The 15,473-nt window shown below is 35.8% G+C and overlaps 1 protein-coding gene and 1 long non-coding RNA gene across 6 annotated transcripts in view; one reads left to right on the plus strand and one right to left on the minus strand.

The window, feature by feature from the left end:
* Window positions 1–15,473, plus strand: part of LOC125779757 (uncharacterized) — a 59,495-nt gene that overhangs the window by 29,121 nt on the left and 14,901 nt on the right. The window contains exon 1 of one of the 2 annotated variants that reach the window (XR_007423435.1): window positions 4,876–5,053. The exons of the other annotated variant lie outside the window; for it this stretch is intronic. This is a non-coding gene — a long non-coding RNA (uncharacterized LOC125779757). Of the gene's footprint in view, window positions 1–4,875; window positions 5,054–15,473 lie in introns of those variants that run through there. 2 annotated transcript variants of the gene reach the window in all.
* LOC105222167 (sodium/potassium-transporting ATPase subunit beta-2) overlaps window positions 1–15,473 on the minus strand; it is a 30,758-nt gene that overhangs the window by 11,949 nt on the left and 3,336 nt on the right. Inside the window, exons 1-2 of one of the 4 annotated variants that reach the window (XM_049460989.1) lie at window positions 9,422–9,675; window positions 4,186–4,574 (exon numbers count right to left, since the gene is read on the minus strand). The exons of 1 other annotated variant lie outside the window; for it this stretch is intronic. In XM_049460989.1, coding sequence (XP_049316946.1) covers window positions 4,186–4,324 — 139 coding nt within the window. In that variant the 5' untranslated portion in view covers window positions 4,325–4,574; window positions 9,422–9,675. Of the gene's footprint in view, window positions 1–4,185; window positions 4,713–9,397; window positions 9,676–15,473 lie in introns of those variants that run through there. 2 more of the 4 variants (XM_049460936.1, XM_049460963.1) reach the window with 2 other exon arrangements.

Genomic DNA, 15,473 nt, shown 5'->3' on the forward strand with positions numbered 1-15,473 from the left:
GTTGATTAAAAATCGTAATGAATACGCTGAATACGTGTCTTGTGCAGCTCATTCTCTCAATTTAGTAGAAAATCACGCAGTTGAAAGCAGTTCGACAGCTGCTGCTTTTTTAATGATCTTCAAAGTTTGTATAACTTTTTCTCGGCATCTACGAGTCGTTGGGATATTCTACAATCTTACTGCAAGAAATCTGAGAAAATTACTGTAAAATCCCTTTCACTAACACGCTGGTCAGCTCGCAACGATGCCGTTTGCACTCTTGATCAGTATTACACTGAAATACTACAAGCTTTGTATTGCATAGAACACGATCTTTCACAAAAAGCTGTCACACAAAGTGAAGCCAAAGGTATTCGAAAACGTTTTGAATTACTAGAAACAGCTTTTATGCAATCTTTGTGGAGTTTTTTACTTTCGAAATTCAATGCTGTAAGTAAAAAATTACAATCAACACAGACTAACCTGAATGAAGTAGTTCAATTGTATCAAAGTCTTATAAAAGTTGTGGGTGATGCACGTGAAGATTTTGACTTTTTTGAAGGTAGAGCATTCGATTTGTCAGTCAACCAAGAATACAAAACAATTCAGGGTAGGGTAAAGCGTCGGAAAATTTATCACGATGAAACGAAAACAGAGAAGGTAACATTGCTTGGGAAAGATGACTTCAGAGTCAACACATACAATGTTATCTTTGATAATCTATTACTTGAATTACGGGAAAGGTGCCGAAAATATTAAGGAATTAACGAAAAATTCTCTGTTTTGATTGATTTGGGGAACTTGAATAATGCTGACATCCGGGAAAAAGCAAAAATTTTGCAAAAAGCATTTAATGAAGATTTGGAGAGTTCATGAGATGATGAATTGATTCATTTCAAAGCATATCTTGAATGTGATCAGAATTTGAAAACAATCAAGCCTATTAAAACTTTCAAGTTTTTCAGAAGTGAAGATCTTAACGCAGTTTTTCCAAATGTTGACATTGCTTACAGAATTTTCCTTTCCTTAGCTGTCACAAACTGCAGCGGTGAGAGATCGTTTTCTTATTTGAAACGAGTTAAAAATTATTTTAGATCAACTATCGGACAAAATCGCTTGAATTTTTTGGCTTTGTTGACTATAGAAGCGGAAATTTTACGTGACATAGAGTGCGATGAAATCATTCGTGATTTTGCGATTCGTAAAGCACGACGTAAGAATATGTGAACATGAACCGACTACCATTTAGGCAACAGACAAACGCACTGAGCTACAAAAGCATTATGTACAACTGTCAATAAATATTATGAAAAATGATAGAATTGACATATCCTAATTTATCACTCCCAACTTTTTTAATTGTACATATTTTTCTAATGTACAAATTCATGAACGCATTCAAAAAACTCGAGGTCAGTGCATCAATAACTGAAATGGCAAAAATTAGGCTGCTGTCTGGGGCGGCAAAATTGTAAGCCATGCACTATAAAGGAATCGTTTCAGTACCAAGTGAATAGCGCTCAGAGAACTTTCCCCACTTGCGTGAACTTCTTCACATGACTCCATCCTAAAGGAGACATTAAGCCATTTATTTGCCCCTCAATGAGTTGTAAAATTACGTATATTAAAAAAAAATTAATTTATTTTAGTTATGGCGTAAACTCGACTTCAGCTCAGCTGCATAGTCACTGGTGTGCTTTACTAGTGAGTAATAATTAATGATAAAAAAACAAAACGAGTTAACGACCTTAGCTCCAGTGTGTGCCTAATTGAACATTGCAATTACTTGTCATGCGGGGAATTCTTAACACCTTAGTATATCTGAACCGAGAAAAAACAAATTTTTCAGCAGAAGCCATTAGTTCTCAGCCATTAAGGCTGTTTATAGTGAAATGCACGTGTCGGCTGTAGTTTTTTATTCCAATAATATAGCTTTTCACTATTCACGATCATTTGCAATCAAGTAGATTTTAATATTTCTAACGCCTAATTGCCAAAGCTTTTAAGCACCAATAATTATCTTCACTTTCTTTAGTTTTTGTGCCAATTTTGGCATACTATACATATGTATGTACCTATGAATTTATGTGTGCAATGGATAATAATATTTTTGGCATTTTATATAGCAACTAATGATCATTTAATGTCACGCTGTAAAAACTGATTGCATCATTTCGAAAAGCCGGCGCGACAGAGCTATAATGAAAATGATTTTGTTCATCTGCGAAATTCAAGGTGAAAATTTCGTGTGCTTATGTATTTATTTTTAACCAAATTTGGTCTTTTTAATATGCTGACGTAAGTGAAAATTATGTAAAAGTTTTAGTTAGTTCGAAAATTTTTGATTTTCATTATTTGCGTACAATGCAGAGGGTTTTTACAAGTTTTTTTCTTAATCTCTAGGCTTTTAGTCTCGAATCAGAGATTAAATTAGTTTTAGCTTTCAAGTAACTGGTTCAAAATATTGCCCCATCATTTTATGCTATAACAGATTGTTTCTAACTCAAAAAAGTCCTTTTAGAGCAGTGTTTCGTTAGGATCAGCTAACCTAATAATATACTTATCCCGATTACTGACACGAGTAATCTTTGATGAAATTGTCTTCCTCTTAAAATAACAATAAGCGAATACTAAACTTAAAAAATTGGTAGTAATAAGAAAAAACATTAAGAGGGATCAACAGAAAGCGTGTACGCCATCTGATCAAATTTGACTCGGACTGTTCGATTTAAATTACACGCGTAAATAGATTCGATAGGAATAAACTCGTAACGACGTCTCATCCATTGTTTGTCTTCGTCCATGCGTCTGCATATATCAGGACGGGAATGAATAATGAGGGACTTATAGAGTTTTTGTTCATCGGGAGACGGGAAGTAGCACCTGTTTCTCAAGTTAACTTTGTTGGATTTTTGTGGCTGATATTGTTGTTGGTGTTAATGCTGGTCCAAGATAGACGAAATTATTTACGACTTCGAAGTTATGAATGTCAACAGTCCAAGTCGCGACGGCGACGACAGAAGATGGGTCTTGCCCTCGTTTGCTACCAGACCCATTTGTTTCGCTTCTCCATGGATCGCCTTAAAACATTCTGATAAATGTTTTAGGTATGAAACTAGTTAATGCTAGACTCGTACCGAAACACCTGAAGGTTTTACAACACTGATGTCGAGTAGAGATCGCAAAGAGATGCTTGACAGCGTTGCCGCGGATTCTATATTGGTTACGAGACGAGGGGTGTACGATTATAACCTTGAAACTGCGAAATAATCTAGCGAACAAAGCTCGAAAAATGAGCCGAAACCAAAAAAAAACACTTCTAAGCTGATCAAAACTCATTATTTTCTATAGTTAACATGGTTTGGTTCACCATGAATTCGGTCCGCAGAGTAAAACGGTCAATAAGGAATATTACTTGGATGTTGTGAGGTAAACATGACGCAATTGTGGATCAAATCATGACTTGATTTGCGGGCAGAAATATTGAAATAAATTTCTGACTGAATTTCTGGTCAACCACCAAACTCGAATTACCGCTCAGTCACCAAAGTTGACTTCCTTTGACTTTTTCCTGCTTGCGAAACTGAAAATGTGCTTCGGTCCAAACGTCACGAAAAACGATTTTTCTGAGTACATATGAACCTTTTTGAGTAGGCTTATGAAAGTCGTGGTGTTTTTCCTTACTTAGTAGGAACATCCTACATGTTCTATAAGTAATTGATCTAGATCAGATCTCTTATATCCTTCGTACTAAATACAGATCATAATTATTTACTTAAAATCGTTTTTCAAAAACTTTTTCGGGATAAAAGTCAGATAATATAATAGACTAAATACTTTTGAGAACGATGGTAAAAGCAAGGGTCTTTGTTCTTCCTGAGTTGGAATTCTAACCTTACTAAATATAATAAATATTTTATTCCAGTTGTTTCAAAAGATATTTCAATGCCTCCAGTACTTTTTTGACAGAAACAGCTCCACATAGACCTCAAACCGCGTACTTATTTTCGTATTTTGTGTTGAATTAGAACCATCTACCAAATGCAAATATGTTACGGGAATTTGGTTGATGGTTCTAGTACAACACAAAGTATGAATAAAGTCCCAGATTCGAAGTCTATGTATATAAGGTTTCCTTATATCAAGAGCAACTGGTATCTCTCTAGTTCAAATGAATATATATGTTTATAGTTTGTCAAAACTTACCCCAAGAGGCACGATCACGTCCCATTACGGTGCCCTCCTCTGAATTGTAGATAAATCGGCCCATTTTAAAGGGCTCTGCTTTACGTTCGTGAAAATCTATATCCATATTGGACATTTCCATGGGTTGTGGCTTAGACATTTTTAAATTGGCCTTTACTTGACGCTGTTGAGTTTAAGTTTACAAAGCACCTTTTGGTTTAGCGAGCTTGAAGCTCGTCTTTTGTGATGTCTAAGCAACTTTTAGCGTGCACAAACACAAAAACACTTTCACGGTGTAACACAATTTTGAAACTCTTCAATATTGCATATATATTTATACATATATATATGTATGTACAGAAGCGATCGTTTTATTTATAAATCCAATGACTTATGCAAGTCTGCGTCTCCTATTTCAGTAAATGATTACAATAGAAAAAATAAGCACAAAAAAGAATTATCACAAATATGCCATTGCACTAGCATTGGTCGCGAATTTTCGTAATATTTCCGCGATGGCTGTTGGTTCGACCGAAGGCTACACACGCTAGGAAGCTGAATAGTCACCTAATGTTCTTTAAGCGTCCGAGCGCGTTGCTCATAGATGTTGTAAATTGTAACAACAACACAAACAAACGGTAAAATATTGTAGTGACATTTATTTTTACAAATTTTGTAATACCACACACATACATACATATGTAACTATATTTACATACATGTGTAAGTATATGGGCGGTGTCTGCCGAACTGGTCGCTGGTCGCACAGTCGTGTGTACGCGCCGATACTACGGAACTGGCCTTCTGGCGCGATTTTCGGAATTATTATCGGCGGTCAACTGATGTCGGCCGCCAGTATCGGGTCTAGAAATAATCCTACTCTGTGAAAGTGAGTATGACGTTCGCGTACAACTGCGTCAGCGTATGTGCCGTTGTGGGTTTGAATATTTTTGGCCGTGAATTTGCTTAACAATTGCACTCTTGAGAAAGCGGCATTGAACATTGAACGTGTGCACTTTGAAAAATGCAAGAAAAAGTGGCGAACAGACACGCTGCAATAAAACGAATGCGGTGCGCGGCGTGTGGTTGTAAATTGTGTAATGGTGTAAATATTTATCGCTGCTAGTTTGGCAGCGATACTGCGTACTCTATGAGATATTGGAAATGTTGTGGGGTTTTTATTTTTACAGAGAATTGTATGTATATTTTTCTGGTATTTATTGGGTATATTCTTCAATAATTTTGATATTTTTTGTTAATTTTTTTCTTATTAAACATATTATTTTAAAAGGTGTTCGTTTAAGAGAAAATATTATTTTGCCTTGCATAATTTTCATTTTATTTCGTTTACATATGTATCTATTATAGTTTTTACTTTTAATTTTATTAGAAATATTTTTTAGTCACATTTTTGGGTTTCGATGATTTTTATTATTATTTTTTTCTTATTTTTAGTTTTTTGTTATTATTAAGCATTAATCTTTAAGAAAATTATAGTTTTACATATATGTATATGTATTTTAACACTATATAGTATTCTAAAAGCTTGATTAATTAGCAATATTTGCCTTTTTTAAGTTTGTGTTTTTAATATTTATATATGTACAAACATATGTTTATCGTTGCTATCTGGCAACTGACAACTTTGTCGTCAAGTTTAATATTTTTTATGTTGTACCTACTCAGATCGTTTCGACCAAAAAATAAGGTGACATTTGAATTTAAACTGCGCGCGTCGAAGGATTTGGAGAATTATTATTTTTTAGGTTGGTAGTACTGGCAGTCACATTTACATATGTCAAATTTTATGTCAAAATATTCATTAGTGTTTGAGATACGTGTGGTTTTGTTCGTTGCCTGTGTGTCATGAAATGCATTATAACTGGCGATGAGACTTGGATCTATGCTTACGACCCCGAAACAACCGATCAATCGAGCGAATATCGTGCCAAAAGAGAGCCGAGACCAAAAAAATCGCGCCAAGGTCGCTCAAAAATCAAGGTCATGCTGACTGTTTTCTTCGATTATCGTGGTGTTGTGCATTATGAATTCCTTCCAACCGTTCAAACAGTCAACAAGGAATATTATTTGAACGTTATGTGTCGTTTGCGTAACGCTATCCGCCTAAAAAGGCCGGAATTATGGAAAGACAGTTCTTGGTTTTTACACCACGATAATGCCCTCGTAATTCGTGATCATTTCGCCAAAAACTCAACCCATATCGTTCCGCAACCACCGTATTCACCTGATCTGGCGCCGTGCGACTTCAGCTCAGAAGACCGCTCCGGGGACACCGATTTTATACGATAGAGGAGATTCAAGCCGCAGCAAAGACGGAACAGCAGTCGACTGTATCTTCTTCTTCATTGGCGTAAAGACCCCTTACGTTTGCACTTACTGCAAGGGTGTTTCAAGATGAGCCGAACCCAAAAAAAGACTTGTTCGCCCACGAAAAACTTCCAAGATGCCGTAGACGGATAACTCTTCACCACGATAACGCGACTGAAACAACTGCATTTTTGAGCCCTCAAAACATCGATTTGGGGAGTCATACATCGTATAGTCATGACTTGGCACCGAATTATTGTCTTTTATTCCCGTTCGTGAAAAATAATTAAGAGTCAACGCTGTTTGATCACAAAGCTTTTAATGTACGAAGAAAATCCCATTGAGGTAGATTTTTAAGAAAATAATTTAGGAATTTTGAAAGTTTCAAGTATCATGGTATTTTTAATTGGACTAGTGACACGCCATCGCCAATAACCGAAAACGTAAAAAGTACCATCAGCAAGCACTGAATTCAGATGGAAAACGTAATTTGAATAATGCACTGCAGTAACAAATGGCATCTGTGGCCAAATTATTTTGAAAAAATGGGCGTGGTCCTGCTTTCTCATAAGATTAATGCATATATCTCCTGAGCCGCTAAAGCTACAACAACAAAATTTCCTTACCACAAATACTATTAGAACCCTTACCGACTGTGTGAAAATGAATGAAATCTGATGAAAATCGCACTCACTTCCCATGTAATGGTACTGTAAAAAACGACTAAAAGTACGATAAATAACTACTTAATTACCCGGAGATATTAAGTTTCATCCTCGAGAGTGTATGAGAAAGTTTTAAAGGATCATAATTGGACGACTGCCGTGGCACCGCCCCTTTTTAGCTGAAATCACAAATCTTGAGATTCTCCCCCTCGATTTCAACCAATTTTCATACGGGAGATTCCTCAGACATTTTATGTTACAGTGTGAAAATGGGTGAAATTGGACTGTAGCAACGCCTACTTTTCACTTTCCTGTATAGAAATCAAGAATGAACTAATTATCAGGATAAAAATTTGCACAAATAATGCTTTTGAGGTTTCCCAAAATTTGCTTAAATCGAAACAAAACTGTCCAAGCCCCTACGTACTGAATATGTGGACCCCAGTATCCGTTGTTGACTTTTTACCAAAAATATCGGTCAATATGTGCGATATATAATTGAAATTCAGAGAGTATCTTTTCCTGATAGTACATAGTATATCTGTGTGCTAGAAATATGTAGGTTGAATGGGGTTAATACATCCTGTAGCCCCCACATACCCAATATAAAGAAATTCGAACTTCTGGGTGACATTATTACGCATATATTGGTCGATATGTGAGTTATCTTAATAAATATTTTTGTTTTCCTTAAAATGGAGCATATTTCTGCTTAGAATGAATAAAATCGGGTGAAAACCGAACCTGAATTTAGCTTTTTCTTATTTTTTTATTTTATATTTTATATTTTATTTATTTTTAATTTCTTTTATGTTGTATATATTTGATATTGATACTGTGACCAAACAGAAAGGCGAATTTTTAATTTATACTTGGCGTGTTTTTCAAATCGGCTCGAGGCTCTAAAAGTGAATTCTTCGATTTTTACGATATCTGAATTTATTAAACAAAGAAGTGCAATAATGCACTATCTCATATTGCCTTGGTTATTCGTGAGCATTTTGCCACATTTTCAACCAATATCGTGCCGCAACTACCGCATTCGCCTGATTTACCTTCGTGTAACTTCTGGCTATTCAGCAAATTCACTTGACTACGCCGAGGACACCGTTTTGACTCAATTGAGTATATAAAAGCTGAATCGAAGAAGGCTCTGATGGCCATCACGACGAGGATTTTTCCATGAGTTATGATGACTGGAAAAGTCGTTGGCATAAGTGTATTGCAGCGGGAGGGGATTACTTTGTAGGAGATGAAATGGACAAAATTCACCTTTCAATTTGATCACAGCAGTATATACTTTTGTTTACTCTATTTCGATATATAATCCAATAAAACATTTTTTTAAAATATTTTTGAAATCACTTTTTATTCCAAAATTAGTTACGATCTAAGTAGAAGAGAGGTGTTTTGCTGTTACTATTATTTTTTATTATTATTATTTGTTATTTTTTATAAATTTTATTTTTATTTTTTATTTTGGTTATAGCTTTATTAATTAAATGAATTTTAGAAAAAACTTTAAACATTTTTTTATTTTTTGTTTTTATTGTACTGTTGTAAATATTTTTCCAATCTGTGTATATTGTTTTGTTATTTCCAATGTTTTTAAATTGGTCTTTTATTCCCCCTCTCATGATATTTCTGCTTTTGATTATCATTTTTCTATTTCAAAATTTGTTTGTATACATTTGCATAATTTTGTAGCGTTTTTTTTTTTATTTTTTAATGAAATTCTTTACTATCTCTGCGAATTGCCAATTTTTATCACGTCAAACGGGCGTTATCACAAAATGTGCTCAGCCCAAATTAGTCATGCTCTTTGTAGACGAAAATCAAGTCTTAAACACTGGCTTGCGAGCAAACGTATGCTTTAGACTCAAGCCTATGCTAGCGAAGTTGGCTTGAAGACAGACAGAAGAGAGAGCGCTCGAAATGATACAACCACACCTTTTTTCTTTGAAGTTTTTAATTCACGTTCGAACGAACAAACGAGGTTTTGGGTGTGTGTAAGAGAGCTGCCACTGCTAGTTGGCTAGCATTTTTCAAGCTGAATCACAGAGCACGATAAAATGGAAAAATAGCTTGGAACGCGTGCAAATTGCAGCTGTTTTCTTAGATTTTTTTAACAATTATAGCTTTTCACAACAAACTTTTTACTAAACACTTGTACTATTTTATATTTTTTCCAACATTTTTCATATATGTATATATTTTGAAATTATGAATCAACACACTACCGTTTTGGCACCAACTCAACTCACTAAGCCAACTCTCCCGTAAGGTAAAAGACACACTGAAAAACGTGTCGTCGTCTACAACTCACTAAGGCGGCAAAGCAGTCGAACAAGCAGCTGCTCAACGCTGGTTTTTTGTTTGCTTGCGCGTTATTTGTATTATTTAGCTATTGAATGATGACGAATGAAGAAATAAAACACGCTTAGAGTGTAGCTTGCGTGCGCGTCTCAAAACATAAATGTACTCAAGTGGACTGAAACTTGTCTATACTATTGACTGTACGCGGACCGCGTAGTATGTGCCGAGCTAGTGGCATGAACAAGACTCAGACCACGTTAAAAAGCAACCAAGCAACCGGTCAACCCAGCCAACAAGCCTAGCCAAGCAACCAACGAACCCAACAACCAGCCAACCAAGCGATCAACAAAACTCAAAACTCGCTCAAACGGCTTGAGCGCGCTTTTGAGTGCACGAGTGTAAATAACGTACGAAAAATCCGGGGGACCCACCCTGCGAATGTGTGCGCTGTTGGCGCTAAAAGTGCGCTCAGGGTGAGAGCGCAATTTGGCATTTGTTTTGGTTTGCTTTGCAGTGGCAATAACTTTAAATTACCATAAAAAATACCCTGAACAGGGTATATTAAGCTTGCCACGAAGTTTGTAATAACCAGAAGGAAGGGTGGGAGACCATATAAAACATGTATGTGATACTGTGGGCAAATAATAGTAAGACTTTTTAACTTGAGTTTTTCGTATATAAATTATCAGTGTGACGAGCTGAGTCGATTTGGCCCCTGTAGATGTACCAACTAGTCCATCAGCCTTTGAGATATCGCTCTGAAATTTTGCTCAGTTACTTCACTTTCCAAGGAGGTGTTCATTTGTTGGAATTGCTGATATCGGACCACTATAGCATATAACGGGTGATTTTTTTGAGGTTAGGATTTTCATGCATTAGTATTTGACAGATCACGTGGGATTTCAGACATGGTGTCAAAGAGAAAGATGCTCAGTATGCTTTGACATTTCATCATGAATAGACTTACTAACGAGCAACGCTTGCAAATCATTGAATTTTATTACCAAAATCAGTGTTCGGTTCGAAATGTGTTTCGCGCGCGTGTTTTGTTCAGCGATGAATGGCTACGTAAATAAGCAAAATTGCCGCATTTGGGTGAAGAGCAACCAGAAGCCGTTCAAGAACTGCCCATGCATCCCGAAAAATGCACTGTTTGTGTGGTTTGTACGCTGGTGGAATCATTGGACCGTATTTTTTCAAAGATGCTGTTGGACGCAACGTTACGGTGAATGGCGATCGCTATCGTTCGATGCTAACAAACTTTTTGTTGCCAAAAATGGAAGAACTGAACTTGGTTGACATGTGGTTTCAACAAGATGGCGCTACATGCCACACAGCTCGCGATTCTATGGCCATTTTGAGGGAAAACTTCGGACAACAATTCATCTCAAGAAATGGACCCGTAAGTTGGCCACCAAGATCATGCGATTTAACGCCTTTAGACTATTTTTTGTGGGGCTACGTCAAGTCTAAAGTCTACAGAAATAAGCCAGCAACTATTCCAGCTTTGGAAGACAACATTTCCGAAGAAATTCGGGCTATTCCGGCCGAAATGCTCGAAAAAGTTGCCCAAAATTGGACTTTCCGAATGGACCACCTAAGACGCAGCCGCGGTCAACATTTAAATGAAATTATCTTCAAAAGTAAATGTCATAAATCAATCTAACGTTTCAAATAAAGAACCGATGATTTTTTTGCAAAAAAAGTTATCAAGCTCTGTAGCATATAGTTGCCATACAAACTGAACCATTACAACTAAGTTCTTATATAGAAAACTTTTTTATTTGATAAAATATGTTCGTGAAATTTCGCTCATTTAATTTTTTGAGGCAGCGCTATGATACTTGTAAAAATCTTTTAGATTGAACAACTATATCTTATAGTTGTCATACAAACTGCACAATCAAGTTCAAGTCCCCGTATGGAAAACTTTTTTATTTTAAAAGTTATGCTCACAAAATTTGACATATATTATTGTCCAAGGCAGCGCCATAATTTTCGAAAATTTTTTTCAGATCGGACTGCTATAGCGTATAGCTGCCATACAAACTGCACAATCGAACTCAAGTCCCCATATGGAAAACTTTTTTATTTTAAGAGATATGACTACGAAATTTGACACATATTATTGCATAAAATAGTGCTATAATTCCTGAAGAAATTTTTCAGATCGGACTACTATAGCATATAGCTGTCATACAAACAGAACGATTTGAATTAACCTCTTACATGGAAAACTTTTTTATTTTAAGAGATATGATCACGAAATTTGGCACATATTATTATCCAGGACAGCGCTACAATCTACAAAGAATTTTTTCAGATTGGACTACTATAGCATATAGCTGCCATACAAACTGTTCGGTCCATATCAATGTCTTGTAAGGGAAACTTGAACCTGTCAATCGTATTATATCTCCGCTGCAGACAAAGTTAAAGTTTTTCTTGTTTTTGTAATAAAATTTTTCTTAATATTTCTTCTAATGTTCTTTGTGGTGCCGCAAAGCTGAGCTATGTATGTTATACTCTGTGTACATTTGTAGTATACAAATGTTTGATGGCGGTGAGGAACAAATGAAGCGCCGATATTTATGTATCTATATACATACATACATATATACACAAATATTCTCAAAGAAGTTGAGTCACAAAACATTTCTGTATACATACATCTGTCAAGTTGTATGTGTGAGGCGTTACATCTTCATTTCGCATTCAAGTAAAAATCAGGGCAACAACAAAAAGCATAAAAATAAATATTGTACCATAACATGCAGCTACTCAAAGAAGTAGAACACCCTTCACACGCATAAACATACATACACACATGTACGCTTGTTTGTAAGCACATGACCGGGTCACTTATTTGCCAGCCTGCCTGCCTGTCTGTCTATCAACCACCCACTCACCCTGCTTTAGCTCGCGCTGCTAAAAACTTTTGTGTTGTTGCTTGGATTCAGCGCAACATTTTAGTGCTTGACTCCACTTGCCGTCTTCGTGCTTTTACACAAACACACTCATAGTTACATACATACATGCATTTATATATAAATTTGTATATACACTTAGCATGAGTTTTGTTCCAGTCAGCATCGCATTGACCCCAATATGACGATGAACATGTCAACGAAGATACAAGAGCTCACAACAACAGAGAACCAACCACGGGCACACATACGTGCATACATCTGTATTTATATACACACTTATAAATATACATATTTACATGTATCTGCACTCATTTACGCATACTTCTGCTCGTGTGCCAAAATAACTCTACTACAACAGCAAAAAAGCCATAAAGCAAAATAAAGTGTCATCGACAGCAACAATTGCTTTGTTGTTGTTTGTTGCATTCGCTGTGCGTAGAGCGTTTAGTCGGCGCCACTGCAGACGAAGAAGTTGTGATGTAGTCATTCGCACATTTACTCTACGCAGTCATTCATATAATAAATATATATATAAATACATACATACACACAATGATTTATAGCTCTGACTTCAATTTTTAGTGCTAATTACATATACATGCATGATTACTAGGGCGTGTTGCTATGGTTTTCAAAACTAGAAAAATTGCTTATTTTTCTCTGTTTTCAATGCTGTGAACAATTTTTTCATAAAAAAGTAGTTGCAAAAAATTATGAAATTTTTATTTTTAATATTTGAAAGCATTCAAAAAATTAAATTTCAAGATTTGTAAAACATTCTAGTTCGGGCGATCTCAATATTCAATTTTTTTTTTGGTTCTAGGGAAGTCAACCTGCTGGAATCATTGACGACGTGTGTCTACGTATTTTACATGGGCCCTATTGAAACTCTTTTACTTAAAAAAAAATATAAGAATTACAGCTAAAGGCTTAATAAATCTAAATTAAAATTTCGAAGCTCAGTGATTTTTAATTTCATTATAAAAAATTCCACAAAAAGCTTTAAAAAACGGCATTCACACTGAATGACTCCTTAAAGCATCACATCAGCTATCAAAACTAGAGTAGAAGAATAAGAGTATGCTAACTTCATATTCTATTTTTATGAGCTGAAGAATTCCACTAGCTTATCTCCTGTTTTAATTGCTGCAAACTGCAAGCGGACAAATAGGTCGAGAATCCAAACAGATCTCTTCTATCGAAAACTCTAGTAAGCTTACTGTCGAATCCAGACTAAAAGGTAGATGCATAAGAACCTCCTAACCAAGCTCACGGAACTACTGACGAGCCACTATCGACTTGTATAACCTGACTTTATTATGACTGAACACCTTTTATTTTCCAATGAAAGAAGCTCCCCCTTTCTGGGTGATTGTTTCCTTTAGACTATTCTATTATTGCCAGTACAGATCGGTATTAAAAAAAGAGCAGCTTATGGGTGTTTTTATAGAGACGTGAGGTTTTCAATGGAGCAATAATTTATTGCTGGCATATGCCTCCAATTGCTGTAAAAATTTTTGGAAAATTGGCTTGCCGCTTGGAATTTTTTTTTGGGAAAAATCATACATATGTATGTATGTCTAAACTTATGAATTTTAGATTATTCCCTACCAATTCCATCAAACACAGCAAAACTTTTCTGGCTGTCAATCTTGGCTGTGCCAATATGAGTATTTCGTTGTTCAAAAACCATGTTCGAAAAGCCTTTCACCCAACCTAGTATAAAAATATGTCCGTTGCCGCTATTGGAGTATTGTTTTAACGCAACAAAATATGTCATTCGCAAAAAAAATCGCGGAACAGAGCGTAGAATGCTCTCTTCATGCCTGCACTTAAGTGCTTGAAATGCAAATCCAACCAACCGCTTATAGGAGACACGGTTGATCATTTCCATAACGTACAATAGGCAGAAGCATAACAATGAATCAACAATTATGCACACATACAGGCTCACAAAAATTCATACATACATACCTGTATGCATGTGTTGTGTACCTGATGGTTTTCGCAAATTTTACGCGCCCATTCTTTATTGCTTCATCACTCAATCTGTGCCTCACAAGCGCCTCTTCGCTACGCTACTCCAGTGTTTGAGCGCAAATTTGAGTTTCTTCCTGTTTTCCGCATGCGGATTTATACACACATACATCTAAATTGAGTGCATTGCTTTGCTGTTATTAAGGGTTGCATGTCTCTGGTCGTTGCTCCGGGTAAAATCATTCATACACACACACACACATAAAGGCACTGGTTGTGCTCAACCAACTCTTGCATGCAGACTGGTGTGTATCTGCGAAACCAAAACACAGTTATGCAGTTCAGGTGTGCGGAGAGTGCTGGTACACAGCTCCGAAATATGTACCACTACTCGCAGAGTTTCTAGTATACACATAGTTCAATGCACTTAACTGTGCGTATGTTATGCACCACTGTAAATGCACTGGGAAAAATTTGCTGAGATTGCAAAAAAGAGTTGCAGCGTAGGGAAAAAATAATGATTTTCGAATTTTCGTAAACTTTGGATTTTCTCACAGGTGGTAAGCGAGTCAACAATTTTGTTTTTTTTTTTAAGATTACTTTTTTTTAATTTTTAGGCATTATTACTTTTAATGAAAATTGTTGAAATTTTTTCCATAAATATGTAAATACTTGTGTATTCGAATAGGATAAACTCGAATGTATGGTTTTTGTTAGCACTAATGTCTAAATTTGTACCGTTGTTAAGGCATCCATTGAAGAATGGCATTTAAGAGCCAAATCTAGAGTGACAACCTAAAGAAAAGATGATTATTGAGAATCGTTTTAAAGTTTTCAAAATTTTCGTATATTCTGCTGCAATGATTCCAGCCTTTTCTGTGCATGAAGCCTACAAAAAATTCTGTACTTGAAGATACTGTCGGTACAATGACCTACTTTGAATTTTACCCCACACTTTGGTCGTTTTTGCCAAAGTTCAAATGAAATTACATACAGGACATTCACAACAAATTTGATAGTGATAGGATTATTTGAATCCGAGTAATCACTCAAACATTTTGGTAAATGTAGTTTCGAGAAAAACTAGTTAAAG

This window comes from Bactrocera dorsalis, chromosome 1, assembly GCF_023373825.1.
Source record: "Bactrocera dorsalis isolate Fly_Bdor chromosome 1, ASM2337382v1, whole genome shotgun sequence".
Classification (NCBI taxonomy): Eukaryota; Metazoa; Arthropoda; class Insecta; order Diptera; family Tephritidae; genus Bactrocera; species Bactrocera dorsalis.